At 42.1% G+C, this 22836-nt stretch overlaps 1 protein-coding gene across 2 annotated transcripts in view; it reads left to right on the top strand.

Annotated features, from left to right (window-relative positions):
* LOC124263926 (protein FAM110B-like) overlaps window positions 1-22836 on the top strand; it is an 86483-nt gene that overhangs the window by 7876 nt on the left and 55771 nt on the right. The window contains exons 1-2 of one of the 2 annotated variants that reach the window (XM_046698657.1): window positions 3068-3136; window positions 14538-14970. In XM_046698657.1, coding sequence (XP_046554613.1) covers window positions 14862-14970 — 109 coding nt within the window. In that variant the 5' untranslated portion in view covers window positions 3068-3136; window positions 14538-14861. Of the gene's footprint in view, window positions 1-3067; window positions 3137-14537; window positions 14971-22836 lie in introns of those variants that run through there. The other variant, XM_046698656.1, reaches the window with a different exon arrangement.

Raw genomic sequence — 22836 nt, 5'->3', positions numbered from 1 at the left:
GCGACGTTTCGATACAGTATAAACTCTGCTGTATAAACATCATTGGCTTCCACGCCTGTCCTTTGGCTACTCTCTGGCTTCATCAGCTTTCTGCCTAGCCAATTATGTTAATTATGTTGTTTTCTTTGTTACATTGTTACATCCAGTATATATACACTTCCCCCTTCTTCATGTTTCATTATGCTTGACAACGGTACAAGAATCTGTATCGAAAACGACTGTATGTTCTCACACTTACACTTCCCCTTCTTCATGTTCCATTATGTTTGACAACGGTAATAAAAAGAAGTTGTTATCCATAAAGTTTGTTCTATATTGTATCAATATTGTAATCTGGTGTTCTGTTTTAGTATGTGTTTCACATATTCAGAATGTGTTTCTATTTCATATTGATGTAACAGTTTGTGTTTGAAATCACAGGGGCTTGTAACGCTAAAAACTGCCATCAAGGTATATACTGTCACTGATGGGGTCTTATCACTATATAAAAGGAAAGGGATGTAACGCGGTCAACACACCAGGTTCGTTTCAGGGCGAATTCAACAATACTCACTGTATTTATCCCATTTAAAGTATGCACACCTTTCAAGCCAATAGATTTACCTACAAAATGAGACATACAGCACAAATATCGAAGCAGTACTTTGGGAGCTAGGGTCTTCAGAAGCTCGAAAAATCGTGATTTCTCGATTCTGAGCCAAAATCCCTGCTCAGAATTTGTAGCGGTAACTCACCCATTTTCTTGTTTATTTCACAGTTTACACAAACGACATGCACCAAAACATGTTGAACTGATGGCGCTTGTCGCCATTCTTTCGGAGACACTTACATCTTCACTGTCATGAGTTTACATACATTTATTCATCGCAAACTGAATTGTGTCGTGCCCGTTCACCATTGATGACCTTGGCCTTAACCTGCCCCGCACTTAAAAGAGCAAGGGTTCTCATTGGCTAAAAATAAATTATGTCCCATCAAATCGCTGACTCTTTTCTTTTCCTCGTACATTATTTTCAGAGGAAATCGGATTATTAACTTATTGATTGTGTTTTCAAACAGGAACTACTGTTTTGACATGAATGACATCAAGGACTCGGTACAGGGGGACTTAGTTAGCCATGCATAACTTGGTAACTTTGGTGAAAAACAGATATATAGAGAAACATATACCTGATGTGTAGGGGTGGATGCAGACAGGAGTATGGGTGTGTATACAGATATATATATATACATCTGATGTGTAGGGGTGGATGCAGACAGGAGTATGGGTGTGTATACAGATATATATATATATATATGATGTGTCATGTGTAGGGGTGGATGCAGACAGGAGTATGGGTGTGTATACAGATATATAGATACATATATCTGATGTGTAGGGGTGGATGCAGACAGGAGTATGGGTGTATACAGTATACAGATATATATATGTATATGCAGACATATGGGTGTGTATACAGATATATATGAGATGTATAGGGGTGGGATGCAGACAGGAGTATGGGTGTGTATACAGATATATATATATACATATACCTGATGTGTAGGGGTGGATGCAGACAGGAGTATGGTGTGTATACAGTGTGTATACAGATATATATATATATATATATCTGATGTATAGGGGATGGACAGGAGTGGATGCAGACAGGAGTATGGGTGTGTGGATACAGATATATATATAGATATATATCTGATGTATAGGGGTGGATGCAGACAGGAGTATGGGTGTGTATACAGATATATATCTGATGTATAGGGATGGATGCAGACAGCAGGATGTATGGGTGTGTATACAGACATATATCTATACAGATATATATCTGATGTATAGGGGTGGATAGAGACAGGAGTATGGGTGTGTATACAGACATATCTGATGTATAGGGGTGGATAGAGACAGGAGTATGGGTGTGTATACAGACATATATATCTGATGTATAGGGGTGGATGCAGACAGGAGTATGGGTGTGTATACAGATATATATATATATATCTGATGTATAGGGGTGGATGCAGACAGGAGTATGGGTGTGTATACAGATATATATCTGATGTATAGGGGTGGATGCAGACAGGAGTATGGGTGTGTATACAGATACATATATCTGATGTATAGGGGTGGATGCAGACAGGAGTATGGGTGTGTATACAGACATATATCATTGGTGGGAAGACGTGTGTGTTGTCGCTCTCAGGAAAAAATGCCTGTATATTGATTTACTCATGATAATCCACACTTATGACGTCAAAAGTGGTGTAAAACGTCTGTGTGATACTACAAGTGACCTTTCCAAAAGAAGAAATGGTGTCGATTGGCGTATATAGGGCAAGAATTGGACTCTTCTCTCAACCCAAGGGCACCCGGCAAGTAACGCTCGACAAACATGGCGAGTATTTACCTACTGTCGTTCGTACTGATGTGCATTTCAGACTTGTTTTGTGTGCAATGATGTTTTCACTGAGAGTACAGGGGAGTCGCACAACGATTGTAAGTTCAAAGTACTTAACATTTTGAACAATAATGTAAAGACTAAGACCTGGATTGCTGATGACGTCATACGATCACATCGACTCGGCTCCCAACGTGTTGACATCTCTAAACCGAGACCGCTCATCGCTAAACTACGCCTCTCTGATGACAAGATCGAGGTTCTGAAATCACGAGCAACACTCAAGAGTAACGGTTATGGCGTGTCCAATGATTTAACCGCCAGACAACGCCAACAACTTAAGGGTGTTAGAGCCCAGGGATTGATCGGTTACTTTAAAAATGGTAAGCTGATGACTAAACCATGTAATGATGCGCAACCCCAAGACACGGGAAGATCGGAGAAAACCAGTCGACAAACGAGGCGAAGTGACATTCATAACAGGAGATAGCAGTGCGGCCTGGCCCAGGATCCTCTCTCACAGGATGGAAACTACTCGCGCACCGGTAACAATAAACTGTCAATATTATCATGGAACATTAGCGGCTTGTGTAAAAAGTTTGATGACCTTGACTGTATATCTTATCTCAAGTCATTTGATATTGTGTGTTTAACGGAGACATTTATCACTGATTTTGCGAACTTGTACTGGCAACCTGGATATCAGACATACTTTGCCCCAGCAGTGAAACTATCTTTATCAGGTAGATGTTCTGGTGGTGTGTGTGTTTGTGTGAGACAAGAAATTGTGAACCAGTGCTTTCAACTTACCACACAGATAGACAATTTGATATGTTTAAAATTTCCCAAAGCTACATTTAGTTTAATTAATGATTTCATGTTGTTGTGTATGTATGTTCCGCCTGTAGGCTCTACATTTTACAACAGAAATAATAATTGTGGTTGCCTTATTGATAAACTTGAGGCTTTTATATTGGATCATTGGACTGATTTCACGTCATCACATGTATTACTTTGTGGGGATTTTAATGCTCGCACAGCTAATGAAAATAATCCAATCCTTGAGCAAAGTGTAGACTTTGGTAATGATGATGTTTATATTGAAGAAGACAATGCCCCTGTGGAGCAGCGGGCGTCACATGACTCTACTATTAATAGATTTGGACGCATTCTATTGGATTTGTGTTATGTTTGTCGTCTGTATATATTGAACGGGAGAGTTGAAGGTGACAAAGGCGGCGAGTTTACTTATGTAGGAGAAAGGGGTTCTAGTGTTGTTGATTACTTTCTTGCATCTGTTAGTGTTTTTGAGTTTGTAGAAATGCTAAATGTTGGTGATCGGTTAGACTCTGACCATTTCCCCCTTGAGTTATCTTGCAGGTTTCCTTTAAGCAGTCATGCTAAGCGTACTGTAGATTGTGATGACCATGACGCTGACTTTAGATTTGTCTGGGATGAATCGAAGATAGACTTATTTACTGCATCATTGAGACAGATGCTGCATATCAATGATAATTCTTTATTAACTAAACTTGAAAATTCCCATGAAGAGGGCATTGCAGATTTTGTACATTGTCTTCTTCATTCAGCTTCAAGTATGAAAAGACAAATGAAGCATTTTGATCCTGGAACTAGTAAACCTAAATTGAATAAAGCTTGTAGACAAGCGAGGACAGAAAGCAGGAAATCCCTAAGAAAATTTAGGCGATGTCGCGAGTGAATATAATCGTAAAGGTTACTGCAGACTTAGAAACATTTATAAATCTTCTTGCAGAAAGTTCAAATATGATATCAATCGTCAAGACTTGGCGACTTAATAACTCCTAAACAGCCCGAAACTATTTTGGAAAAATATACGTTCTCTGCAAAGTCGTTCTACCCCCATAGTAAATATATCATAAAACGGAATGGTTATGTCATTTTAAGAATCTCTTTTCAAAGGAAGATATTGCTTACGATGTTGACAATTGGTTATCAGATTGTGACAGCGATGTGCTAAGTGAAGAGTTTAATGATGTTGATAGGCTTGTGCTGGAATCACCTATTACGGAATATGATATACTGGATCCTGTGTCTCGTCTTAAAGTTGGTAAATCTGCTGGAGTTGATGGTGTTATTTCAGAAATGCTGAAATACTCATTACCTGACATTATGCACTTCCTGGTTAAAATGTTCAATCGAGTATTTGATACAGGTCGTGTTCCTTCCGTATGGGCGCAATCTATTATTATCCCGTTATATAAAAGCGAAATGCACAAAATCCTGACAATTATAGGGGTATTTCTCTGACTAGTATTCTAGGTAAAACTTTTACATCTATTATCAACAGTAGGTTAACACAGTGGTCGAATATGAGAGATTTAATACCGGAACCTCAAGCAGGATTTAGAAAGGACTACTCAACATTTGATCATATATTTACCTTGTATGCTATTATTGAGAGATATTTATCCTTTAGCAAGCGAAAGTTGTATGTAGCTTTTGTAGATTTCAAAAAGGCGTAAAGTGTCATCGCTGAATTTTTCATTGTCCTGTCGGTCTTAGTATTTTAAGTCATGAAATTATATTTAGATATAAACATGGCATCCAACTTTCTCTCGATGTAATCGAACTTTTTATGTTATTATTTGCTGATGATGTCATTCTTATGTCCAGCTCTGTAATTGGTCTTCAAAATCAAATAGATATTCTCTCAGCGTATACAGATAAAAGGCAGTTAAGTGTGAATCTAGATAAAACAAACATCGTTATATTCCGTAGAGGTGGTCCTTTGTCGGCTAGAGAGAAATGGGTTTTTAAAGATAAATGTATGAATGTTGTGAATGATTATAAATACCTTGGCATATTGTTTACCCATACGCTGAATCTGAATAAGTCCATACTTAACCTGGCGAGGAGAGCAAAGAAAGCTCTTTTACAACTTCACTCTGTTGTTCCTATGCTTTCGGTCTTGTTCCACCGACTATTTACTTCAAATTATTTGACTCTCAGATACAACCCGATTTTACTGTATGGATCTGAAATATGGGGTTTAAAAAGAGTATTATACCATAGAAAAATTCATTTGCTTGCCTGTAAAAAGTTTCTAAATGTTGGTTTGTCAACACCAAATGTTATGGTTTATGGTGAATGTGGGAGGTTCCCATTGTACATATCATCTTATTGTCGTTGTTTAAAATATTGGTGTAAAATAATTAATATGCCTGAACATCGTTTACCTAAAAAGCTTTCAATATGCTTTTACATCTTGATTATCTTGGAAAGAATAACTGGACATCTCATATTAAGCACCTTACTATTTAGATATGGTTTTGTTGTATTTGGTTATCACAGACAGTTGGCAATGCAAATATGTTTATTAAACAGTTTCGTATCATGGGCTATTGATATGTTTAAGCAGGAATGGCATTCAACTATTAATGAAAGTTCTAGATATGATTCATATCGTCAATTTAAGTCGTTGCTTGAGCCAGAATGTTTTCTTGCTCACCTTCAGTACAGAACTATTCGCAATGCTTTTACACGGTTTAGATTAGGCCTTAATGATTTATTAATTAACCGTGGAAGATATGTTTCTATGGAAAAAAACCAAAGATTATGTCCATTCTGTTACATTATTGAAGATGAATTCCATTTTATGTTTATTTGTCCTGTATATAAAAATCTAAGAAATAAGTATCTACCTCAACTGTCTTTATCTCAAATCAACGTTAATCTATTGTCTTCCTTACTTTCCTGCAAAGAACCTCCAAAACAACACAAAGTTGCTCTATTTATCTACAATGCATTTTTGTTAAGAAAAGAATTGATTAGTTAGAAAGTTGATTATATATGCCATTGTCAAGATGTATCTCTTTTGTATATGGGCCTATGGCCTTTCATACAATAAAGAATTGAATTGAATTGAATATAGGGGTGGATGCAGACAGGAGTATGGGTGTGTATACATATATATGTATCTGATGTATAGGGGTGGATGCAGACAGGAGTATGGGTGTGTATACAGACATATATATCTGATGTATAAGGTCGGATGCAGACAGGAGTATGGGTGTGTATACAGATATATATCTTATGTATAGGGGTGGATGCAGACAGGAGTAGGGGTGTGTATACAGATATATATCTGATGTATAGGGGTGGATGCAGACAGGAGTATGGGTGTGTATACAGATATATATCTGATGTATAGGGGTGGATGCAGACAGGAGTATGGGTGTGTATACAGATATATATCTGATGTATAGGGGTGGATGCAGACAGGAGTAGGGGTGTGTATACAGATATATATCTGATGTATAGTGGTGGATGCAGACAGGAGTAGGGGTGTGTATACAGATATATATCTGATGTATAGGGGTGGATGCAGACAGGAGTAGGGGTGTGTATACAGATATGTATCTGATGTATAGGGGTGGATGCAGACAGGAGTAGGGGTGTGTATACAGACATATATATCTGATGTATAGGGGTGGATGCAGACAGGAGTAGGGGTGTGTATACAGATATATATCTGATGTATAGGGATGGATGCAGACAGGAGTATGGGTGTGTATACAGGCATATATCTGATGTATAGGGGTGGATGCAGACAGGAGTAGGGGTGTGTATACAGATATATATCTGATGTATAGGGGTGGATGCAGACAGGAGTAGGGGTGTGTATACAGATATATATCTGATGTATAGGGGTGGATGCAGACAGGAGTAGGGTGTGTATACAGATATATATCTGATGTATAGGGGTGGATGCAGACAGGAGTAGGGTGTGTATACAGATATATATGTGTATACAGATATATATCTGATGTATAGGGGTGGATGCAGACAGGAGTAGGGGTGTGTATACAGACATATATACCTGATGTATAGGGGTGGATGCAGACAGGAGTAGGGGTGGATGCAGACAGGAGGAGGGGTGTGTATACAGACATATATATCTGATGTATAGGGGTGGATGCAGACAGGAGTAGGGGTGTGTATGCAGCTGTGTCACTTCCAGTCCCATGTAAGGGACCATTCATAATTTATGGCTTGGGGGTGGGGGTGATGATTTTAAGGGGGTCACCCATTTTGTTCTGGGGAGCTAGGGGGTCATCAATTTTGTACACACGTACTAGGGGGGTCAGCAATTTTGTACATAAAAATATGTTTAAAATTATGCTTTGAAATTATGGGAAGGGAGGGGGGTCATTGATTTTGTACATGACATGCAGGGGGTCACTTATTTTGTACATAAACTTTAGGGGTGGTGGTGGTGGTCATTCACACTGTACATACTTCTCCATACAAATCATCATCACCACCCTAGCCATAAATTATGAATGGTCCCTAAGCAGCTGTGTCACTTCCAGTCCCATGTAAGCAGCTGTGTCACTTCCAGTCCCATGTACGCAGCTGTATCACTTCCAGGCCCATGCATGCAGCTGTATCACTTCCAGTCCCATGTAAGCAGCTGTGTCACTTCCAGTCCCATGTAAGCAGCTGTATCACTCTCAGTCCCATGTACACAGCTGTATCACTTCCAGTCCCATGTAAGCAGCTGTGTGACTCTCAGTCCCATGTAAGCAGCTGTGTCACTTCCAGTCCCATGTAAGCAGCTGTATCACTCTCAGTCCCATGTAAGCAGCTGTATCACTACCAGTCCTGAGTAAGCAGCTGTATCACTTCCAGTCCCATGTACGCAGCTGTATCACTTCCAGTCCCATGTAAGCTGTATCACTTCCAGTCCCATGTCCGCGTATCACTTCCAGTCCCATGTACGCAGCTGTATGACTCTCAGTCCCGTGTACTCAGCTGTATCACTTCCAGTCCCATGTAAGCTGCTGTGTCACTTCCAGTCCCATGTAAGCAGCTGTATAACTCTCAGTCCTGTGTATGCAGCTGTGTCACTCTCAGTCCTGTGTACGCAGCTGTATCACTTCCAGTCCCATGTACGCAGCTGTATCACTCTCAGTCCCATGTATGAAGCTGTATAACTCTCAGTCCTGTGTACGCAGCTGTGTCACTCTCAGTCCCATGTACGCAGCTGTATAACTCTCAGTCCCATGTACTCAGCTGTGTCACTCTCAGTCCTGTGTACGCAGCTGTATCACTTCCAGTCCTGTGTACGCAGCTGTATCACTTCCAGTCCCATGTAAGCAGCTGTATCACTTCCAGTCCCATGTATGCAGCTTGATCACTTCCAGTCCCATGTACGCAGCTGTATCACTCTCAGTCCTGTGTACGCAGCTGTATCACTTGCAGTCCTGTGTACGCGCAGCTGTATCACTTCCAGTCCCATGTAAGCAGCTGTATCACTTCCAGTCCCATGTAAGCAGCTGTATCACTTCCAGTCCCATGTAAGCAGCTGTATCACTTCCAGTCCCATGTAAGCAGCTGTATCACTTCCAGTCCCATGTAAGCAGCTTTATCACTTCCAGTCCCATGTATGCAGCTGTATCACTCTCAGTCCCATGTACGCAGCTGTATCACTTCCATTCCTGTGTATGCAGCTGTATCACTTCATGTCCCATGTAAGCAGCTGTATCACTTCCAGTCCCATGTAAGCAGCTGTGTCACTTCCAGTCCCATGTACACAGCTTAATCACTTCCAGTCCCATGTATGCAGCTGTATCACTCTCAGTCCCATGTACGCAGCTGTATCACTTCCATTCCTGTGTATGCAGCTGTATCACTTCATGTCCCATGTAAGCAGCTGTATCACTTCCAGTCCCATGTAAGCAGCTGTGTCACTCTCAGTCCCATGTAAGCAGCTGTATCACTTCCAGTCCCATGTAAGCAGCTGTATCACTCTCAGTCCCATGTAAGCAGCTGTATCACTTCCAGTCCCATGTAAGCAGCTGTATCACTTCCAGTCCCATGTCAGCCGCTGTATCACTTCCAGTCCCATGTACGCAGCTTTATCACTTCCAGTCCCATGTACGCAGCTGTATCACTCTCAGTCCCATGTAAGCAGCTGTGTCACTCTCAGTCCCATGTAAGCCGCTGTGTCAGTTCCAGTCCCATGTAAGCCACTGTGTCACTTCCAGTCCCATGTAAGCAGCTGTGTGACTCTCAGTCCCATGTAAGCCGCTGTGTCACTTCCAGTCCCATGTAAGCAGCTGTGTCACTCTCAGTCCCATGTAAGCAGCTGTATCACTTCCAGTCCCATGTAAGCCGCTGTGTCACTTTCAGTCCCATGTAAGCAGCTGTGTGACTCTCAGTCCCATGTAAGCAGCTGTATCACTTCCAGTCCCATGTAAGCAGCTGTGTCACTTTCAGTCCCATGTAAGCAGCTGTATCACTCTCAGTCCCATGTAAGCAGCTGTATCACTTCCAGTCCCATGTAAGCAGCTGTATCACTTCCAGTCCCATGTCAGCCGCTGTATCACTTCCAGTCCCATGTACGCAGCTTTATCACTTCCAGTCCCATGTACGCAGCTGTATCACTCTCAGTCCCATGTACGCAGCACTGTCACTCTCAGTCCCATGTAAGCAGCTGTGTCACTCTCAGTCCCATGTAAGCCGCTGTGTCAGTTCCAGTCCCATGTAAGCCACTGTGTCACTTCCAGTCCCATGTAAGCAGCTGTGTGACTCTCAGTCCCATGTAAGCCGCTGTGTCACTTCCAGTCCCATGTAAGCAGCTGTGTCACTCTCAGTCCCATGTAAGCAGCTGTATCACTTCCAGTCCCATGTAAGCAGCTGTGTCACTTTCAGTCCCATGTAAGCAGCTGTGTGACTCTCAGTCCCATGTAAGCAGCTGTGTCACTTCCAGTCCCATGTAAGCAGCTGTGTCACTCTCAGTCCCATGTAAGCAGCTGTGTGACTCTCAGTCCCATGTAAGCAGCTATGTATACATGCAGAGTGATGTTGGTATGTGGTGAGGTGTGGTAAATCTGATTAATGAAAGCATCACAATGGGATATGACAATGTATATTATCAGCAGATATTTACTCCTGAAGTCATTTCCCGGGAATGTCTTATAGTTGGTGATCATTGTGTTTGTTTTTAAATGTTCTTCAAGTCTGTGGCAGCTGTGTGCAAGAACATGTTTTTGATAAGTGCCATATGTTTCCCACCTCAGATAGAATTGCCCTACAAGCATCCCAGACAACATTTTTAACATTGCATAAGAGCATTTCCTCCCCCAAATGTCAGACAATGAGGGTGAAACACACTGCTTGTACATGTCTTCAGTGGGGGCATCGGGAGCTCTCACTCACTCACTCACTCACTCATCCAAGTGATGCTATTGTGACCGCCATAGATCTGTCGCTGTTAGGTTGAATAAACATACTTTTTTTGTTTCAACCTGATAAAAATACTCTGATAGTTGCTGAAAAGTATTTTCTAGGTGACTGGACTTATTGTCTTTGGTTTGCACTTTGACTCAAAGACACAACATTTGTTTGGATCTAGTATATTACTGAGGAAGACGTTGTACACTTACATTACAGTTTGTCAATGGTTTCTTCGTACAGTTGGTTATGCCAGTCTCCTTCCATGACAATACAGGTTACAATTCTTCAGCAGCCCTTGCCTGTTGTAAGATGCAACTAATGGGATTGAGTGGTATGGCTGCCAACTTGGTTGATGCATGTGAATCTTTATTATTGTGATCATATCTCAATTGTGTAGCTTTAGGCTCATAATGTACTGCTCGACAACCATGTACTGCCCGACAGTGAATACTGCTCGACAACCATGTACTGCCCGACAGTGAATACTGCTGGACAACCATGTACTGCCCGACAGTGAATCCTGCTCGACAACCATGTACTGCCCAACAGTGCATACTGCTCAAAAACCATGTACTGCTCGACAACCATGTACTGCCCAACAGTGAATACTGCTCGGCAACCATGTACTGCTCGACAACCATGTACTGCCCAACAGTGAATACTGCTCGACAACCATGTACTGCTCGACAACCATGTACTGCCCAACAGTGCATACTGCTCGACAACCATGTACTGCTCGACAACCATGTACTCCCGACAGTGATTACTGCTCGACAACCATGTACTCCCGACAGTGATTACTGCTCGACAACCATGTACTGCCTGACAACCATGTGCTGCCTGACAGTGATTACTGCTCGACAACCATGTACTGCCTGACAATCATGTACTGCCCAACAGTGCATACTGCTCGACAACCATGTACTGCTCGACAACCATGTACTTCCGACAGTGATTACTGCTCCACAACCATGTACTGCCTGACAACCATGTACTACCCGACAGTGAATACTGCTCGACAACCATGTACTGCCCGACAGTGCATACTGCTCGACAACCATGTACTGCCCGACAGTGCATACTGCTCGACAACCATGTACTGCCCGACAGTGCATACTGCTCGACAACCATATACTTCCCAACAGTGAATCCTGCTCGACAACCATGTACTGCTTGACAGTGAATACTGGCTTGACATTGAATACTGACTTGACAACCATGTACTGCTTGACATTGAATACTGACTTGACAACCATGTACTGCTTGACAGTGAATACTGGCTTGACATTGAATACTGACTTGACAACCATGTACTGCTTGACAGTGAATACTGACATGACACCCATGTACTGCTTGACAGTGAATACTGACTTGACAACCATGTACTGCTTGACAGTGAATCCTGCTCGACAACCATGTACTGCTTGACAGTGAATACTGGCTTGACATTGAATACTGACTTGACAACCATGTACTGCTTGACAGTGAATACTGACATGACACCCATGTACTGCTTGACAGTGAATACTGACTTGACACACATGTACTGCTTGACACACATGTACTGCTCGACAACCATGTACTTCCGACAGTCATTACTGCTCGACAACCATGTACTGCCTGACAACCATGTACTACCCGACAGTGAATACTGCTCGACAACCATGTACTGCCCGACAGTGCATACTGCTCGACAACCATGTACTGCCCGACAGTGCATACTGCTCGACAACCATATACTTCCCGACAGTGAATCCTGCTCGACAACCATGTACTGCTTGACAGTGAATACTGGCTTGACATTGAATACTGACTTGACAACCATGTACTGCTTGACATTGAATACTGACTTGACAACCATGTACTGCTTGACAGTGAATACTGGCTTGACATTGAATACTGACTTGACAACCATGTACTGCTTGACAGTGAATACTGACATGACACCCATGTACTGCTTGACAGTGAATACTGACTTGACAACCATGTACTGCTTGACAGTGAATCCTGCTCGACAACCATGTACTGCTTGACAGTGAATACTGGCTTGACATTGAATACTGACTTGACAACCATGTACTGCTTGACAGTGAATACTGACATGACACCCATGTACTGCTTGACAGTGAATACTGACTTGACACACATATACTGCTTGACACACATGTACTGCTTAACAGTGAATACTGACTTGACAACCATGTACTACTCGACATTGAATACTGACTTGACAACCATGTACTGCTTGACAGTGAATACTGGCTTGACATTGAATACTGACTTGACAACCATGTACTGCTTGACAGTGAATACTGACATGACACCCATGTACTGCTTGACAGTGAATACTGACTTGACAACCATGTACTGCTTGACAGTGAATCCTGCTCGACAACCATGTACTGCTTGACAGTGAATACTGGCTTGACACTTGACAGCCATGTACTGCTTGACAGTGAATACTGACTTGACAACCATGTACTGCTTGACAGTGAATACTGACTTGACACACATGTACTGCTTGACAGTGAATACTGACTTGACAACCATGTACTGCTTGACAGTGAATACTGACTTGACAACCATGTACTGCTTGACATTGAATACTGACTTGACAACCATGTACTGCTTGACAGGGAATACTGACTTGACAACCATGTACTGCTTGTCAGTGAATACTGACTTAACAACCATTTACTGCTTGACAGTGAATACTGACTTGACAACCATGTACTGCTTGACAGCGAATACTGACTTGACAACCATGTACTGCTTGACAGTGAATACTGACTAGACAACCATGTACTGCTTGACATTGAATACTCACTTGACAACCATGTACTGCTTGACATTGAATACTGACTTGACAACTATGTACTGCTTGACAGTGAATACTGACTTGACAACCATGTACTACTCGACAGTGAATACTGACTTGACAACCATGTACTGTTTGACTGTGAATACTGACTTGACAACCATGTACTGCTTGACATTGGATTCTGGCTTGACAACCATGTACTTATTGACAGTGAATACTGACTTGACAACCATGTACTAGTCGACAGTGAATACTGACTTGACAACCATGTACTACTCAACGGTGAATACTGACTTGACAACCATGTACTACTCGACAGTGAATACTGACTTGACAACCATGTACTGCTTGACAGTGAATACTGACTTGACAACCATGTACTACTCAACGGTGAATACTGACTTAACAACCATGTACTGCTTGCCATTGAATACTGACTTGACAACCATGTACTACTCGACAGTGAATACTGACTTGACAACCATGTACTGTGTGACAGTTAATACTGACTTGACAACCATGTACTGCTTGACAGGGAATACTGACTTGACAACCATGTACTGCTTGACATTGAATACTGACTTGACAACCATGTACTGTGTGACGGTGAATACTGACTTGACAACCATGTACTTCTTGACAGTGAATACTGACTTGACAACCATGTACTGCTTGTCAGTGAATACTGACTTGACAACCATGTACTGCATGACATTGAATACTGACTTGACAACCATGTACTGCTTCACAGTGAATAGTGACTTAACAACCTGCTTGATAGTGAATACCGGTTTGACAACAATTTACTGCCTGACAGCAAAAACTGACTTGTCAATTAATGTTTTCGCTTTATGATCAGGTGAATGTTGTGTTTTCAACAGCAAAAGCCAACAAATGTGCATTGTAGGTAGTTTAGTTTCCTGTAAAGTGTATACACAATTAATTAACTTTGATATCTCCTAAGCATGACTTGAGTCATTAAAACAAGTTTTCCTGGTGCAGTGTTATAGAGAGGACAGTGTGTCACCATTGTGAGTCACGGATCTACAGACACTCAAGTGTTTAGCCTATCAATATCACCTGTCAATATCTCCTTGCAGGCTCAGATACAAGACCTTCAGCTGGGGGAAGGAGGGAATTCCCCCCCTGTACTGCCACACAAGGAGGTGTATCACCCCCAGTAATAACACCAATAATGCTCAGTGTTTATACACCAGTCATGTGACCTGGATCACCTGTGGAGCTATTTATAGTCACAGATTATTGCTTCACATGGGCTGGAGAGAGAGAGAGGGAGAGAGGAGAGCAAGAGACAGCCAAGTTCCTGGTTGGCCAAGGTGGTTGGTTAGCCTGGGTGGTTCTTCTAGAATGTCAGATGTCAAGTTGTGCTGAACTGGATTAGAAGTTGTGCTTGGTTCTGTAGAATGAAAATGGCTCTGTTGGTGACATCGTGTACAATGGGGAAACAGCCAAGTCGACTGCTGGACAAGGGGCCCTCGTACCTCCGAACTCGCACAAATACAAAACTCTTTGGTGAGTATGTCATATGTAAACAAACTTTTGTGTGTCAGCAGTGAATTCAGTCCATGATTTCAGGGATGTACAAATGTCATCTGGGGATGTACTGATTACTTCCTTCAAGGGGAACCCTTTTACCTATTCATGATCATTACATTTTGCATTTATAAATTTGAAATTTTTAGGTTGTTAATTATTTTTGAAATATTATTGAATTCATTGTTGGACATGTATTTCCCTTCCATGGTGTGTTATGTGAAATGTAAGTGTGTTCATGTGATGGCGGTCCATGTTCCCAGCCTGATTATGTTACACTGTTTACTTCACATCCTGGGGAGGAGGAGTCTGTATTGGGGGAAACATGCCAGTGGGGACTGAGTAGTCTGAATCGAACCATTTAACTGGAGGAGGGGGGGGGGGGAGAATTCTGTGCTGTGTGTTTTCATCATTAGCAGTTGTTAGAGCTGGTTTACAGTTATCGTTTTAAAGAACAAAATGATGAAATAAAACAGTGAGACATCTGTCACAGTTCACACAGCTTGCCTTGTATCCTGTGGCATAGAGACATTAATATTGGACACACAACGGTTTTCAAAATGTCAGTAAATTTGAAGCAAGTCTCACATTTTAAGCAAAATCAAACACTGACTTTTATTGTCAAACCTTCTGCTTGTTCCAGTAAATTTCAATGACCTGACATGATGTGACAATGATTTAGGAGTGACTGTAAGGGCCATTGAGGGTTGTACACAGGAGGTTAGTGGCATGTGATCAAGCAGTGTACCACTGCCTGGCTGTCGCCTCCCTCCGTGTAGCCAGTCAGGTATTTATTGATTCGACACAGTAGCCAAAGCAACAGCTGTTTATCAAGATCATTTTGCCGATATTACAACATGTCGGGTTTTGTCTGTGTTTATGTTAACCCTTGAAAGTGGCTCGTCACAAAATGGAGACTTTAAATGTTTAATTTCTTCAAGATACAGTTGTGATGATGTTCAGTTAGTGTATCCTTCTTCAATTATGTACCGGTTCACACATATTTTGACACAAACAGGATGCCAGTGTTTTTGGCTTAAATATGAATCTTATCATTCATATTTAATATGTAGTATTCAAGGTATGAAATGGATGAATAATTTAGTGATGTTCCATTCTTGGGTGCATTTTTTATAATAAGTGACATTAATGATATTTCTGCACTGTTGTAGCCATTTTTGCCACAAAAATTCATCATTTATTTGTTGTATAAACTGAGACATTCTATCATTTTACAGGATTTTTTATTAATTTTATTTGAAACTATCACTGTAATGAGGGGTTTCAGACAGGGGATTAGCTTTGACAGTACTTCCAATAATAAGACACACATCCTCAGGATAAGAACCGACTTTATTTACAAGTCAGGAAGCTGTTTGAGACAAAACTTCAAACTTCTTGTTGGAAAATCGAGTACAAATAGTAACACCTTAAATTTATCAAGGGTCAGTTTTCATGAGATACTAGTATACAGTTAGGATATGGCTCAAAGAGATCAGAGGATTTGTTGAAGCCACAAGTGTTGAACACCTTCTTGTGGACCTTGTAGGCTGTCCTCCCCTGGGTCATAGTTCACCCCCTCTCCTTCCCTCGGGGAACCACCAACTTCCCCACCCCGGGGCTTACATGAAGTAAGTTAATTACTGGACTCGGGGATCCACACCTGTAGCAGGTGCTAATTACTGGACAGGATCAGTGTCAGCTTGTACAGCCAGCCTGCAACTGTTGTTCTTTGAGTAGATGATGCTCTGAGCACAATTAATATAACTAATATTTAGAGATGAGATTTGGAGATATCTGAATGTGTGTGGATGTTGATCTTTGTGTAGGTCTGTTTCACACCTGAGCTTGTCAGGGTCAAGATAAGGCCATTGTTTGTTCATGGATGAATAGCTCTGTGTATGGAGATAACTAAACAACAGTTTTTCAGTTTATTGTTCACAAACATGTTTCAACAAGTGTTGACCTCACAGGTGACTGGAAAACTGCCTCAATCTACCTGTCACATGTTTTCATAACTTATAAGGCAGGATGTTGTTCTTTCTCACCCACCCCCTTGTAACAGACATGGGCATACCGGTAAACACTGATGTTTCATATTGTTTCATATCGTTTCATATTGTTTCATATTGTTTCAGGAATACATGTAATAACCTAGGTTGTGGTTGTCAGAAAGTTTATGACACCTTTCAGGTTAACGAGGTCTCAGAGGTTGTTTTGTCCCAAAGTGTTCACCTGTTGGAGTCCACAAAGCTCAACTTATGTTTTGGCATCATGTTGGTGTTGAGGCTGAAAATGTTAATAGTTGGGTGTACAGGACAAAAAGATACTTGAGGTTGCCACTCTGACCTCAGATACAGGCTGTGATGTAAGTGATGCAACACAACCGACTCATGGTTCCTAAACTATCCTGTGAGTTCATACATATAAAAGAGTATTTCTGAATGTCAGTGAAGAGGAATGCCATTACTGTGTGTAGCTCATGGGGAAATGACATGCACCATGTTCACCCCTATATGAAAAATATTCACAGTGAAATTCCCAAAGTCACATCAAGCCATCATTACACGTGCCCTGGGGTACATCCAAGAAACCCTATTTTTTCTTTCCCTTTCTGGGACCTGAAGGTTATATATCAGAAATATCTTCCTTGTTAATGATGTCAGGTGTTACCTATCACCAAAGTTAAATCATTAATGGAGTGAAGAGGAGTATCACAGAGAGCGTAATTAGGTGTGGGTGAAGGTGTACCTGCAATAAGGTCAGGTGAGAGGTGTCCTCAGGAGCCATGTCATCTCTTGATGGAGTAGGGGCTATATTCTCATATCACCTAGCTTCTAGGAAAACTCATCGTGTTAAACTGAACTTTGTCATAGTGGGCAGCACATTGTTTGTATGCAGTGAGACTCTAAATGTGGGGTTCTGGCCATGACTGCACAACGCCATTTAGGAAGTGGTCAAATGAAACACATTTCTTTGATGGGCATTTTAGAAGTTGAGTTGATGAAGAATGATGACAATTTTTATGGACATACAACTTCTTTTATTCTGTGAATGGCGACGTGTTGACATAGATTCTAATGTCGAGAAATGTCGCCATTCACAGAATAAAAGAAGTTGTATCTCCATAAAAATTGTCATCATTCTTCCAATGAAATACATGTTCAGGGCTATTACATCCCATCAGCATACAACCACCTAATCCACAAATACTTATCCACACAACCCACTCTGGCTTCTCATTTACCTGCCTAACTCACATTCCTCACCACTGGTTTCCCACTAATTAATCCCCCACCACCTTGGCTTCTGCCTGATTAACTTACATTCACTAATTGTCATGGTAATCCCTCTCATCTCGTTATGTTATCTTAGCTCATCACCATGTTATTGTAGCTCATCACCATGTTATTGTAGCTCATCACCATGTTATTGTAGCTCATCACCATGTTATTGTAGCTCATCACCATGTTATTGTAGCTCATCACCATGTTATTGTAGCTCATCACCATGTTATTGTAGCTCATCACCATGTTATTGTAGCTCATCACCATGTTATTGTAGCTCATCACCATGTTATTGTAGCTCATCACCATGTTTGTATTGTCATCACCATGCTCATCACCATGTTATTGTAGCTCATCACCATGTTATTGTAGCTCATCACCATGTTATTGTAGCTCATGTTATTGTAGCTCATCACCATGTTATTGTAGCTCATCACCATGTTATTGTAGCTCATCACCATGTTATTGTAGCTCATCACCATGTTATTGTAGCTCATCACCATGTTATTGTAGCTCATCACCATGTTATTGTAGCTCATCACCATGTTATTGTAGCTCATCACCATGTTATTGTAGCTCATCACCATGTTATTGTAGCTCATCACCATGTTATTGTAGCTCATCACCATGTTATTGTAGCTCATCACCATGTTATTGTAGCTCATCATGTAACTTTCTTTGATGCTTTGTTCTCCCACCTTTGTTATTGTTATCTCAATATCATATGTACATGTATCTTGTATATTTATACTGGGGTACCCCATCATTCCCCCATATGCTTGAAAACGGTATAAGAATCTACACCGAAATGTCGCCATTGTCAAAATAAAGAAGTTGATGATCCATAAAGGGTAGCCTAGTGGTTGAAGCATTCAGTAAAGTAGAGGTGGAGGGGTAGCCTAGTGGTTGAAGCATTCAGTAAAGTAGAGGTGGAGGGGTAGCCTAGTGGTTGAAGCATTCAGTAAAGTAGAGGTGGAGGGGTAGCCTAGTGGTTGAAGCATTCAGTAAAGTAGAGGTGGAGGGGCAGCCTAGTGGTTGAAGCATTCGCTTGTAGGGCTTCCACGGGTGCTCGAGGACGAGTCGGGTTTAGTTGGACTTGAGTCAATTTTCAGGGACTCGAGGACTCAAAAAGGGGAGATAACTCGAATTATTGCCGTTGACAGACTGCCTGCCATGTGCTAAGCATGAGCGGCCGTTAACGTCTAATATTAAGATAAGATATAACTTTATTATCCCGGAGGAAATTCTTATACATCCAACTGTCTCAATATGAATATGTACACAGTTCACAAAAATATACACAATAATTACATGCTCAAAACGAATGCTATTTACACAATAAAACTGACATGATATAATTCAATTAACCACATAGGTAAAGAGGCTGAATAATTCTAGTTTTAATCACGTGATGGTGATTCAAAATATTTGTTGCATTCACTAATACTTGATGGTATGAAAGACTGTCGAACTCTGTTTTGAGGGAAGGTTTTTCCTTATCCTGACTCATGCTCTTTTGCTTGTCTCCTTCCTCTTGCGAACATAGTGGAACACTTGTATCTCCCTAATTGAAGTTCCTTCAATGTAAAATCACTAATTAGTACACCACGAGTTACCTCCCTTCCACAAGCGCGGGGACGAGGGGCGCCACCTCTACCCATGTGCCTCACTCTCTCCTTCTTCGCCCAGTGAGCTGGACGTGAGAGCGCCTGTGTCTCCCGACACACTATATCCTTTGATTATATTTAGTTAGTTACCTCGTATAGAGATCTATAGAGGTTTAGCTAGTATCTTTCAACAATTATATATTGATATTTAGTCGTGTTTCTACTGTTTATGCACGGGACGCCGTGCTGTTGCAGTGGATTACGTTGATAAAAATTCTGTACTGTTGCACATTACGTTTTTTATTCTGCTGCTGATCCGCATTTAATATGCCCTAGCTGTACTGCGCCATGTTTCATGTGATTCACGTTGCAGTTGCGATACTAATTTATCAATTCTACCTTTAATAAATAATTACTTTGCGTTTGAGACGCGCGCAGCAGATAGAGTCACGTATGCAGAGTCTAGCATGACTGATACACCTGAACCCCTCGCCAGTCTACTGCTGTTGGTCGACCCCCCTCCCGTCTGGGTTTCCGCTAGAATGGTGGAGAGGCGTGGGACGTAGTCCGCCGCCTCCAAGAAGCGTCCTGCTTCCCCAGACATCCCTTCGTCGCACTGAGGGGTATTCAACGAAGTCTACTAGAACTTTCTCAGCCGAGATTGTTCTCATCGCAGATTTGGGCCTGTATGATGATCAGCCGATCATCATTCCTGATGTACATCAAAGAATGACTGATGTCGGCAACAGTGATGTCAGCGCAGATCAACATTCGATGATCTTCCTGAGGGTCCCGTCGCTACCAACACTCAACGCAGACTTCGCACCCCCAGGGCAGCGTCGACCTCTGAGGGGAATTCAACGAAGTCTACTAGGACTTTCTCAACCGAGATTGTTCCAGCCGCTGAACTTGGCCTCTACGATGATCAGCCGATCATCATCCTCGACGTATGAGACAAGTAGCGACCGGTGACAGCTACAATGACATCAGCAGAGATCGTCATGCAGCCTGATGTCTCTACACTGATGTCAGACGACTTACCTGAGGGCCCCACCACTAACAGCGCAGAGATGGCACCGACTACTTCGTCGCAGACCATCCCAGACGAGCTACTACGGCAAATCATGGTCGTGATGGAGGGTCACTACAGACTGGAGAAGCAGCCAGCCCAGAGTACGAGCCTTCGCGAAGGCTCCAACTTAGACAACACTCTAGAGGCACCTCCAGTCAACGTAGCAGCCAAGACGATGCAGCCTTCGCGAAGGAAGTCGCAGACCACCTTGACGAAGGACCCAGATGTACAGCCTTCGCGAAGGCCTTCGCGAAGGCGGGATAGATCATCACATTCCTCGGCTTCATCCTTAGATGCAGACTCAGCCACCAGACCTCACGGGAAGCCTTCGCGAAGCTCAAATCGCCGTTCCCCAGCACCGAACGCAGAGGAAGCTTCGCGAAGGCGTTCGTGAAGGCGTTCGCGAAGGCATTCGCGAAGGCACTCGGGAAGGACACCCGAATATAGATCGTCATTTAACAGAGTCAAGGGACTACTCAAGAGCTTCGCGAAGCTGTCAATAGTCTCCGATCTCCTCGTACATCACCACATCGATCGCCTCACAGGTTACCACACAAGTCTGCACACAAGTCTACATCACCTTCCTAGAGTGGCAGTACGACGCAGACATACCTGATGAAGGAAGACGACGCAGATGCTATCACCCTACCTCCGATCGACCCGATTGCTGCGGTAGCACAGAATCTAGACATAGCATCCCATAAAGCCACAAAGTTCAGACACCATAATTGCCGAACTTTCACGCCTAGAAGTTTTCCACGCACAACATGGACCCCTTCTTCAAGGCTTAAGACATCGATGAAAACTACAAGTTGATCATCGATATCAACAATAAGAACTACAATCGTAAATTGGTTCAGTTGAATCCATGACGAGACGTATGTTCGTTGGCCTAAATAGATCTAGAACGATCATTGAGACACTTATCACCAGATTTCGTAACACGACTTCTGAAAATGATAAGATGATCCACTCGGCCCTACTTATGCAGAACCAGCAAGTCCCAGGCCGCCTCCGCGAAGGAGCTAGAGCCTCACCAGCTACAAGGGACGTCGCGGAGGAGTAGCGCTTCGCCGACCCCACATCCTGTTAAACACAGAGGCCATTCGCGAAGCAAGCGCTCTTATATATATATATATATATATATATATATATATTCTAATCGGACTTTGACTCGATACCTTCGCGAAGGTCGCGAAGGCTAAGTGGCTCCAAGTCTACTTCACCAGTAGATCTAGAAGGGATACTTCGAGAGCTTCGTGAAGTCTCCGGCGTTCACCGAGGAAGTCTCCTCCAAGGTCTCCATATACTAGCCACTCGTCATATATAGCTACTCCTCAGTCCGTTCAAGACATCGCATAAGTTGTCTATCAACTGTATGCCAGATGCCGTCTATAAGCCTACGCGAAGACAATTGCACAGGCTATTTACAACACAGAACGTCGCTGTATTAATTTGTCAACGACGTTTCATAGATCTTCACAGAAATCAACTATTCCGTATAAATTGCTAGTATATGCAATCCCGGACGACGATACGATTATCTACATGCGTGACCATTACGCATATCTGCAGACAATTCAATATCGAAATTGAACAGCAGCCTTGTTACAGCGAGTATAACTCATAATCGTCAACATTTCTGAGAAGAAATATGTACAACAAATTCAGCTTTAATTCTACAATTATGACGATACATTCATGTATACAGTCTACAAGCTGACAACTTACAAGTTATTGTACCTTTATATATAAAGAAGTCGGAATTATATTCAAAACTGAAGTACTTTCACGACAGCCAGGAAAATAACCTACCCAGCATTAATATTACAGAGCAAGGTATTTTGCGCCGAAGCTTTCGCGCGTTTACCATTAATCC

Source organism: Haliotis rubra, unplaced genomic scaffold (assembly GCF_003918875.1).
Source record: "Haliotis rubra isolate DU_JTF1 unplaced genomic scaffold, ASM391887v1 Scf90, whole genome shotgun sequence".
NCBI classification, from domain to species: domain Eukaryota; kingdom Metazoa; phylum Mollusca; class Gastropoda; order Lepetellida; family Haliotidae; genus Haliotis; species Haliotis rubra.
Note: the sequence above shows the minus strand (reverse complement) of the source record. Positions and strands in the feature narration are given on the sequence as shown.